Below are 10,319 nucleotides of genomic sequence, written 5' to 3' on the forward strand. Positions count from 1 at the left end.
TAGTGTGAACAGTAGTAGGAGGATCAGTACAGACAGTTCTGTTCTCTCTTTCTATGAGAAACTTGCAACTCCACACATGTTGGAGATTCCTAGATTATCTTTATCTGCTCTGTATGATGAGAAATCCAAGTTTTCGATTGATAGTCCTTCTAATGAAAATTATGGTACATTAATGTCCCCACTATCGCCAGTCAATGACGCCGAGGCTGAAATGAGAAGGCTGAAGAAAGAGCTCAAGGAAACAATGAACATGTACCACGCCGCCTGCAAAGAAGCTCTTGTGGAAAAAGAGAGAGCAGCAGAGCTTGAGATGTGGAAAAAGAAAGCAGAGCTAAGGCTTCAACTGGCTGAAGAAAAAGCAACAGTGGCTATCATGGAGATGGAGAAGACGAAACTGGAAGTACAGGAGGCAGAGACGAAGGCGGTGAGAGGGAGAGGGGTTGATGACAGAAATATGGGTTTTGATGCTCTTAGTGAGTCTCATATATTGGTTAAACATGAGAGCTTGCTCCATATTTTAGTTGTAGTTTTCTTATTCTACGTCTATTTCACACTCAAAAGATTCTCTTTCTTGTGATTAAAGTTTCTCGTCTGGTCCAGGAGAAGTTGCTCATTCATTCTCTCTTTTATTCTTCTTCACAATTGTTACTCTTACTCATGCTAACATATTGCCTAAAAATTTCGCTATTTCTTTGTTGATTGTCTTCCCTTTCTCTCCTTCTGAAACCCATTCTCAAATTAAGTTTTCACACCATCGCAACTTTCTCATTTGCTTTTTATAGTCCCAATTGCTTGTTCTTTTTAACTATGTAAGACCACTAACCATTTCGATCACATAGGATCCTATTTGATGCATGAAAGATAAGAGTAACCAATTTTTTTTGGCACCTATCATATTATGGGGTCAAGCATCATAGAAACATATACTTTAGGTTAGTCTTGGTTAAGAACCTGTGACCTCTTTCAGACATCTTTTCTCTCTTTCGAGAAAATTGCATGTGTCTATCATATATGGTAATAATTAGTTCTAAGACAATTCTATGATGATATGCCGACAATAACCTCTCTTTCTAATCAAAGTATAGCCACTCGAGATCATCAGCTAAGGAATCCAGAATGCTTGAGGCACCACATAGCAGCTTGGGCAGCATGCTCTGCTGCACCTTTCTTTGTTGGTCTAGCATCACCATAACACTCCAATGTCATGTTGGGGGCATCTTCAACTTCCACGATTACCTTATATGTGAATCTGTTACACACACATACACACACACACACACACACAAAATTAATGACATAAAATCCAATAACTGACATTTTTTTTACCAAATTACTAGCTCGCTCAAGTTTAGAGATTTAGCCGTAGTTGATGGATATACTCACGATTTCAGGTGGCCTGGTCCTTCCTCCTCACAACATTCAAAGTTTGGTGGCTTCCAACAGTTAGCAACACATGTTTCATGCAAGAGGGATTTTGCGGTTTTGCTGCTTGATCCACCTGTCGAGTTTAGTAATAGAATCGGTAATTCAGGATATATACTGCACCAAATTTACAGTCTCCCAATAAATACACAAGAATCCATCGGCATACCTGCTTCCTTGATGGTCTTTTGAGGAAGCCTGTCTTCTGTTTTAGATGGTGCCTGGGGGAGACCTCGCCTGATGAGGTATGAGCTGCTTATTTTACTATTCTCGCCAAAATTTTCTTGGAGATTAAGGTTTTCAACGTCCAGCCCATCAAGTTCCATAACATCTATAGGCTCTTCATTGTAGCCAATTAATTTAGCTTCATTTCTGATGCTATTCTTCACAACATCTTCCAATGGATTTGCTGCTGTTATGTGCTCACGTGCCTGCAGATGAATTACACAATGAAGTTCTTCAAATTACGAGTTACATAAATGAACACTAGGTAGCTCAAGATATCTGTACATCACATCAATCGAAGAAATTCGTTGCACTACAGTTTATTTTGACTATGAGAAAAATTACCTTCAGATATGTAATCATCAGCTGTGCAGCCTTTTTTGTGCTCTCTCTTTTGTTCCGACCAGTTGCAGAAGCTGTAAGGCAACTACCTTTCTTGGTCACTTTTAATTCAACAGAAAAAGCACCATCCTTCTTCGTCGCTGATATTTCCCGATCCCACTTGTAAGACTGGCAAATTTCAATCAGTTCCTTTACAGGACTAATCTGCAGGTTAGACAAGTTTTTGACTGGATCTAGACATGATAGCATCATAGTCCAGACATGATTCAAGTTGAACCCACAATCAATGAAGAGAGCCCCCAAACAGGATTCTACCAAGTCACCAAGAACCTGCATGGAAATATAATAACTATATTAGTTCTTCCACTAATATATCATGTATGTCTTATGTAATTAGATATAAATTGACAGCAAAACTAAACTAATGAGATGGGCATAGTCTCTTCAATTCAACACCTCGTGTAGGTAAAAAGAAAGAAATTAAGGAAGAAAGCTAACGGAGATAGTTTGAGATTTTCAAAATGTAGGTCAGCTTTCATTAGGGGTAAATCTCATCATAGTTTCCTTCCCTGGCTCAAAAATTGGCATATATGGTCATGAAGGTAAGTAAGTAAAATGCACATATCTCTATATACTATGACGGAATTCTTTTAGCATAATCACAAAGCAAGCTCTGAAAATATAACGGATTAATAAATAGTTCCACCAAGGCAAAAACACACTAAAGTACCAAACAGAAGCAGCAAAATATCGTCTGCAAGTGAAAGGAAGATCGAAACACACCTTTGGGCATCTTGGACCTTCAGGTTGTCCACTTGCCAATGGTGATGCTGCCAGGAAATTGGTGTAATCATCTATTGCTTCATGGAGATAAATGGACTCGCAAAATAGAAATCTCTTTAGCGAAAAATTGACAGCAACATTTGCCAGCGCCTTATTATTTACTGAGAGCGATCTTAGATCTGTCAGTTGACCAGGTTTCAGTGTCGGGAAGACTGTGAAAAAATAGGATGTCATCAAGTAGTCCAGAACAGCATCCCCAAGAAACTCCAATCTCTGCAGACCCCCAATTAAAGACTTTTGGTTACCATAGATGGAATATTATAGAGACTTAGAGAAAAATGAAAAATAAGAGGGAAACAAAAAATTACCTGGTAGCAGCCTCCTCCATGCCTGTTGTAAGATGGATGGATAAAGGCTTGTACAAGTAGACCTTTGTGGAGGAACGTATATTCAAGCTGGTTTTCAAGGGCCTCCAAATTATTGCGAGTAGTGAGTGGCATGTAGCGCCTGCTTGCAATACAAGCATCTCGTACTTGCACGGATTCAAAATCAACATTTACACCAATCCACCTAAGAAATTTCACGGCACCTTTGAAGCCACTGTCAACTAAGAAAGCTCCCACAAGAGCCTCAACCACATCAGCAATTGTTTTCTTGTACAACCAATGATGGCCTTTGCTACATCTGATTTCACCAGTATCTGAATCCGAAAGCCCAGGACCCCTATTCAAGGAATGAACCTCTTTTATCATTCCTTCGTCACAGGCTACTCTGCATGGATGGCCAAATGCAAAGAACTGATTAGGATCGAATGCTTGATCCCGGATGTAGACCTGGAAAAACGTACAAGGTTAGTAATATCCAAAAAAAATCAATAATCAAATTAATAAGTTTTAGTGTTTTACTCTTCCTCTGTCTAAAATATTTACTTTTGAAATATGTAACTGTGAATATGTTAAATGTATGGAGGCAAGGGTTCTGACGGCGCTTTATGAACATGATAAGTATTTGCGTTGTGTGCAGCAATCACAGCTCAAACAAGATTTAAAATGTACCAGCAATCAAAGCATTTATAAGAATTCTGAGAACCTGCAAATTTCTCTTGATTGCAAGCCTACACAAATTGGAATTGTTAACAACGTTAGAGCGTCTTCGAGTCAACTCTCCTTCATCAAGCCAATCATGGAGTAGAAAAAGGTGTCGGCTAACCGCAAACTTGAGGAATGCATCACCAAGCACCTCAAGCCTTTCAAGAGAAAAGTGCTCATGACATTTCTCTGTTGTGAGAGCTTCGAGTACCTATACCAATTCACTTAGTCAGTGAAGTATCAAACATTAACAAATTTCAGGAAAACCAAGCAAATGGGTTATCTAGTGAAATGAGGTTATACTCTGTGACCAGAAACTTCAGCTATCTCAGGGATCGAAGCAGACAGCACATGTTTCAGTTCGATAGCCACAAGTAAATTTTCCATACGATGCATGATTGACGGTAGCAAGGATAACGAGCTTCCGATGTCTTTAGAAAATCCTTTTATCTTTAACTGAGAAAGCTCGGGAGGAATCTCTATGAAGTATTCCGCAAGTTCTTGTGGTTCTGTCCAGGGCAATATGAGAATGTTATGTGTGTGTACAGGCACAAGAAAATGGTGATATGCGAAAAACAGTTAAGAAAATGTACCCAAATTCTTCTGCATTCGGTTGTGAAGCAAGTTCCGAACATGAAAAAGTGGTTTCACCTGCAAGAGTGGCTGTCCAGGATGCTTGAGTTCCACGCCATACCTAATTTTGCGCATAACAATGAGAAGGTTCTTAAACTCAGAAAATCATATAATCCTAAGTCTAGAGTCCCAACCAATTTTTTTATGGATTGTTGTAATACTGCTCTGTAGAAAAGGAAAAGGAACATTAAAACCAAGAAAAAAAAAAAAGAGAAACCAGGATACATGTCCCTGAGAAAAATCGCAATCAAACAATCTGGATAGTAGAGTTTAGTGCTTACAAATCATATGTGCTCTCCATATGGCTTTTGGTGCTTGATTTCTTAACAGGACTAAAACCATTTCTTCCATGGCAGATATCAGCAACAAAGTAAAATTGTTTATTGTGGGTAGTAAAAACCAAGCTGTTCTTCACATCATCAATATTCCAGCAGCCATTTGCGAGCTTTAGATGAGAGCCTGTAGGAGGAACTATATCTTCCACTAAAACAGATGGAATCTTAAAGATTGGTGATGCCAAGCAGCTTCTGATAGTCACCCAATCTACAGATATAACACTTTCTGCACCATGCAGACTGATTGGAAGAAGAAGGTAGAAGGTAGATTTGCTTGTTCTAAGAGAGTATTGCAGTTCTAAGGGAACAAATTCCGGAATGAGCTCCTGCCGCTCAAAAAGAACCTTCAGGGCAACCTCCTGAAAAATCTCTGCTAGCCTTATCTGCATAGAAATAATCAAATAAGATAAGTTCATTCTTTTCATTGTAATCTAATTAAAATCTCAATACCTCATTGTTGTCGAATGTGGTGACTCCTGATGGAACAATCATCACACTTACAGATCTTTGATGAGCAAGGTGAAGATTGAAATCCATAGTCTCAGCCTCAACGGGAAGAGGTGACTTAATGAAAAAACCAAACTTTCTGTAGAGCCTATCCGCGGGATGAGGCACAAACCTTATGTAGTAAGAATGAAGATTGACACAACTTGTTGTAGGATCCCACTTTTGTTTAAACAAGCCAGGAACAAACATCTCATACAGTTCACCTCGTGAACAGCCTTCACCTAGCAGGAAATAAATTAGATGTCGTTATACAACGAGTGAATAGTATAAACAACTTATTGATAACTGAACCACTCATGCACCTTCGACGTTATCAAAATCAAATTCATCATCTGACAATTCAACCTCAATTTCATCCTTTGAATCTGGCAATAGAAAATCGTTAAGCACACCCAAGTTGTGCAACTCGTACACAGCCTTTAGACAAGCATCCTTTTTGGCAGCTTCAGTTGAAGGTCGTACCGAACTGACAACTTCACTTATAGGAGCATTAGCAGGTAAAATTATGCGACAGATAGTTCCACCAAATTCGTCACCAGGTTTGAAATGAAACTCTGGCTTTGGCTGAAAAAACCTGAGGGAATAAATATGCGGCAAATGGAGATTCAATTATGACAGGAACAAGCTCCCATTTACTGTGCAAGATGAATCTCTTAAAAAAGCACCAACGAAAAATTTGAAGTCTTACTCATCATGTGGAAGCCTAGAACAATATTTATAGAGAAGGGAGATGCTACTTCCACCACTGATACAAGCTCCTGTCTCATGAACTTTGTATAACTCCTCATCATGTCTAGGACAAGTTTCCTCTGACGTTCTGGAAGTAATTTCCAGATTCATTCTATCTTCATTTACTCTAAAATGTTCAATTAGATCCATCTCTTTCTCGTTTCCGCTGAATTAGGAAAGGAAAAACATTGTCAAATGCGTAGGGAGGAAAAGCGGACTCTTACTTATGGCCTTATTATTTTCTCATTCCTACATACCTGTCCACTAAAAAGGCATATTCGGACTGAGGCATTCGAGCACGGCCCCTGGACTGTATGAAGCTGGTAACAGTCTCTGGTAAATCATAACGGATCACAAGACAACATGTCTGAATATCAAGGCCTTCTTCACCAACTTTAGTGGCAACCAGTAAATTGAGCTGGAACAGGAAAAGGAACCTCTAGAAGTTAGTTGGAAGTGGCTTGACGACTGATCCTAAATATCTCCCAATACTAAGTTACTAACTATAGGTTCAAAATTAAGTATCACCTCTTTAGATTGGAATCGTTTAAGTATTGTTTCCATACTCCTCCTTGACATGCTCTTTAGGCCAGAACTAAGTCCAACAAGGAAATCAGACTTCCAAGATCGTAGCAGTTCCAAGTTATTTAGTATGCATGACAACGTTCTTGCAGTTACAATCCGATTGACAAATATTATACACTTCATGTGTGGCTCTAGCCTGAAAAAAAAAAGGAAGTTAAATAGAATTGACTTCTCTTCCATAATGCACTCATGAGCATAAAAATCAAGAACGATATAGTGAAAAGCAATCAAGATTTCACAGGACCCAGTGGACAAAATCAACTACCATGTTCATATAGAAATATCCAATGTCTTTTTCATGGTGAATTAAGTGCTGGAAGTAGATACTAGGAACCATGAGCTGGAAGTTGTTTGCTCAGAAAAAGGCCATACTCTCTCGTTTGAACAAAATTTTATACAAAGTTTCATCTCTAGGTTCTCAGTCGTATTTTACGGAAGCAAAAAATAAAAATAAAAAGTATAAAGGATAAAGACAGGTAAGTAGGACTAGACTTTCTTACATAAGTAATTTGTCATCTTTCACGCAAATGATAACAATGAGAAAACGCATATTCAGTATTGGCTTTTGGGTTTTGGGTACGTGGCCACTTTATAAAGCTAAGGACAGTTCATTCATTTCTTTACTTCACAAATGCTTTATGGAATATTCAGTACAAAAGCATTCTAAGACTCTGTCACCTCTCTCAAGTACTAACCTGAATACCGAAAGGATTTCAATCAATTGAACTAGCTTTCTAGAGAATAATGGTTCCTTCAACGCCGCTAAGCTGAGGAGTTCAGATGCATTTTCATCTACAACCACAGTAAATATGAGAACAATAAAGAGGCAACCAATGGATTGTGTAATAGGGTATTCACATGGAAATAACAAATACAGTGCAGAATATAGTTAATATTTTAGTAAGTTGCAACTCTGGAAAAATATACGCAATGAAAAACGTTTCAAATTCTACCATGGCCATATTGGAAGAAAATTTAAGGTTCAGAGAAAAAAACACTCACTATGGTACTATGTCATCTTACCTTTAGCAACACCAGAGGAGAGGACCTCAGCAGCCAGAGAAAGATATGTATCACATATCTTTAACTTCTGATTCTCTCCCACAGGCTCTTCTTGTACATCATGGTCACTATTCAATTGTATTTTAGCAGCCTCCAATAAACGAAGAGAATAAACATTAGCACGCTACACATTGCATTAAGACATGTATGACACAAACAAGAAACAACATAGAGAGGTTCAATTTGGCAAGAGAGGTTATCGAGATTAGATGGTCGTCAGAGATTAAAGAATTTGCACGGAACCTTGCTGACATATTTTCTCTAGGAATTTTTAAACAGCTATTTAGTAAGCATCTAACAATTTGCACGGTGCCCTTATTTCTTTCCCAATTTTTCCGTATTGTACTCCTAGTGAATTTTATGCCAATCGTTGTAGTCTTTGCCTTCGATCTAGTACACTACTAATGCAAAAGTTGAATATAGTTGGCAATTATGATTATTACTGTACCCTAAAACATGTCATCAGCTGCTTGTTAAAACATTGAAGAACCAGGAAAGACAAGTAATCAATACATCTGAAATCAAAAACAAAAAACCTAGTTTGCCTAAAAAAAGAAAAAAAAAACTGAAAATCTAATATCAAATCTACAAATTGCTTCAGTAAGAAATGTCTACCTGTATTGCTCCCCAGATGCCAAGATTCACCAGAGTATATATGAGATTATCATGAGTTCTTTTGAGAAGCCTTTTCATATTTAGGAGGTTTTGTGTTTGATGGGTATCAGTCTGCAGCTTAAGTGATGCCAAGCACTGTTCATAGAGGAAGAAAAATCAGTTCATATATATATCCAGGAACAGCGGGTTCAGATCTTTTCTTTTTAACCAAAAGAGTTATGAGACACATTAGACAACCCGCTGTTTGATGTCCTCCAGCATGGTTTCATATCTGATGGTCGATTGAGATACATCAGTCATAGCTGACCGATAATAATATACTTTGACTAACGGAGATGAAACAAAACCATCCAGCTGGGCATTGCTTTCTACTGAATAAACCTTTTAGATCACGGGAGACAAAAAGGGAAATATTAGAACATTTTTGAAAAGACCAACTGAATGTAAGAACATAAGTATGAATTTAACTATGAGTAAGATAATTCTGCTTTAGACTTCTAATAAACGATTAGTTTGGTATCATAAGCTTAGGACGAAAATACCCACACCAAAAAAGGTTCAAGCATTAGAAGAGTATTATTTCTACTTTGGTATCACCCAATTAAACACAGTGTGATAGGGCTCAACATAAATAAGCGGGCATCAATCATTTCTAGGAAAGATATCTTGCATACTTCAATAATCAATACCAAAAATGCAAATTAGAATATCCACTTCTAAAGTAGATAATTGTGCTTTAAGTTCATCTGCCAACAGCATACCTTGGCATTGAGTAAATTTTCAAGGCTATTTATGCTTTTCGATAAATTCTCAGATTGAAAAGACCCTGAAAAATAGGTAGAGCTGTCAAAAGGTGGACCATGTATAGAACGAGATGATCATAAGTAGCAGGTATTATTAAGAGCACGACAAACCTCTCAATCAAAAGAGAAAGAACAAAAGGAATCCAATGCAAAAGCTAATTTTGTCGACTATATTATTTCTATGGGAAAGATTAAGACCCTCTCATAATAAAATCTTTGCAAAGTAACGGGCTTGTAATCCGGAGTCAACATTAGAGTCGAAATGGAGCCTACCTTTGCCAACAACTGGAGATGCAGTCATTCCAAATATTCGAGGCTGTTGTAAACTTTCTGATTTATAGAAAACCTGCATTTGCAACAAAGTGGAGCAACCAAAAGATGATTCTATGTTAAAAATTAATGTTTCAGAAACCATATACCAAGAATGTGAAGGAAGAAACCTTCATGATTTCCGCATAAGGATGGTTGCTTAGTTGTTGAGCATGGTGACACTCATCAAATATTAGAAGGGAGATAGACTCCATCCTGATGAAACAGTGCTGTAAGTTATGCAGAAGTATTTGTGGAGTCATAACAAGAACCTGCAGGAAACATTCAGGCGCAATAACAGAACAATTGAAAGATGATCGCATATGTCAACCCACAAAAAAAATGTAAAATGGATATAACGATCAACTTAATGAGACTTATAGGATAAAAAATAGAACGAGAAAACAGGAAATCACCTCATTCTCTGAAATCTCTTTCTCCCATTCAGAATGGCTCTTCACAGTCCTCTTGCCTCCACAATGTACTGCAACTTTGAAGTTGATAGAGTCTGATACGACCTTGGCTTGCTGTAAATAACAACAAAGTCAAGACAGTTAGAACTTGAAGAGAGAAACAAATCAATCAATCCTCAATAATGAGTCTCCAGTAAACACCAACTTATAATCAAAATAAATAACCTCTCACCTGTTCGACCAAAGCCACGGTGGGAGCAAGAAAAATACAAACACTTTTGTTAGGACGAAGAACCAAGTGACCGAGCTCATATATAAGCATCACCGCAATGTGAGTCTTCCCACAACCTGTTCCCAAGTAAACAATAATGTTCTCATCCACTGCTTTCTTACACAGCTCCACCTGATACCTTCATACAGCAAAGTAAATCATTAAGCCCCTCCACACACAAAAAAAAAAAAAAAAAA

At 37.9% G+C, this 10,319-nt stretch overlaps 2 protein-coding genes across 3 annotated transcripts in view; one reads left to right on the plus strand and one right to left on the minus strand.

Moving 5' to 3' along the window:
- The window catches only part of LOC104738063 (U-box domain-containing protein 51-like), a 2,698-nt gene extending 2,121 nt beyond the window's left edge, over positions 1 to 577 (plus strand). Inside the window, exon 5 of the mRNA XM_019234526.1 lies at positions 114 to 577. Within this exon, the coding sequence (XP_019090071.1) occupies positions 114 to 577 (464 nt within the window). The remainder of the gene's footprint in view (positions 1 to 113) is intronic.
- LOC104736107 (dicer-like protein 4) overlaps positions 865 to 10,319 on the minus strand; it is a 10,575-nt gene continuing 1,120 nt past the window's right edge. Inside the window, exons 2-25 of one of the 2 annotated variants that reach the window (XM_019235097.1) lie at positions 10,084 to 10,261; positions 9,855 to 9,965; positions 9,570 to 9,710; positions 9,403 to 9,475; positions 9,088 to 9,152; positions 8,564 to 8,707; positions 8,327 to 8,461; positions 7,673 to 7,802; positions 7,345 to 7,441; positions 6,593 to 6,785; positions 6,322 to 6,482; positions 6,024 to 6,230; positions 5,638 to 5,909; positions 5,279 to 5,550; positions 4,775 to 5,211; positions 4,454 to 4,554; positions 4,164 to 4,369; positions 3,862 to 4,071; positions 3,141 to 3,605; positions 2,773 to 3,045; positions 1,993 to 2,319; positions 1,592 to 1,853; positions 1,384 to 1,498; positions 865 to 1,249 (exon numbers count right to left, since the gene is read on the minus strand). In XM_019235097.1, coding sequence (XP_019090642.1) covers positions 1,099 to 1,249; positions 1,384 to 1,498; positions 1,592 to 1,853; positions 1,993 to 2,319; positions 2,773 to 3,045; positions 3,141 to 3,605; positions 3,862 to 4,071; positions 4,164 to 4,369; positions 4,454 to 4,554; positions 4,775 to 5,211; positions 5,279 to 5,550; positions 5,638 to 5,909; positions 6,024 to 6,230; positions 6,322 to 6,482; positions 6,593 to 6,785; positions 7,345 to 7,441; positions 7,673 to 7,802; positions 8,327 to 8,461; positions 8,564 to 8,707; positions 9,088 to 9,152; positions 9,403 to 9,475; positions 9,570 to 9,710; positions 9,855 to 9,965; positions 10,084 to 10,261 — 4,726 coding nt within the window. In that variant the 3' untranslated portion in view covers positions 865 to 1,098. Of the gene's footprint in view, positions 1,250 to 1,383; positions 1,499 to 1,591; positions 1,854 to 1,992; positions 2,320 to 2,772; positions 3,046 to 3,140; positions 3,606 to 3,861; positions 4,072 to 4,163; positions 4,370 to 4,453; positions 4,555 to 4,774; positions 5,212 to 5,278; positions 5,557 to 5,637; positions 5,910 to 6,023; positions 6,231 to 6,321; positions 6,483 to 6,592; positions 6,786 to 7,344; positions 7,442 to 7,672; positions 7,803 to 8,326; positions 8,462 to 8,563; positions 8,708 to 9,087; positions 9,153 to 9,402; positions 9,476 to 9,569; positions 9,711 to 9,854; positions 9,966 to 10,083; positions 10,262 to 10,319 lie in introns of both variants that reach the window. The other variant, XM_010456035.2, reaches the window with a different exon arrangement.

Source organism: Camelina sativa, chromosome 13 (assembly GCF_000633955.1).
Source record: "Camelina sativa cultivar DH55 chromosome 13, Cs, whole genome shotgun sequence".
NCBI lineage: Eukaryota > Viridiplantae > Streptophyta > Magnoliopsida > Brassicales > Brassicaceae > Camelina > Camelina sativa.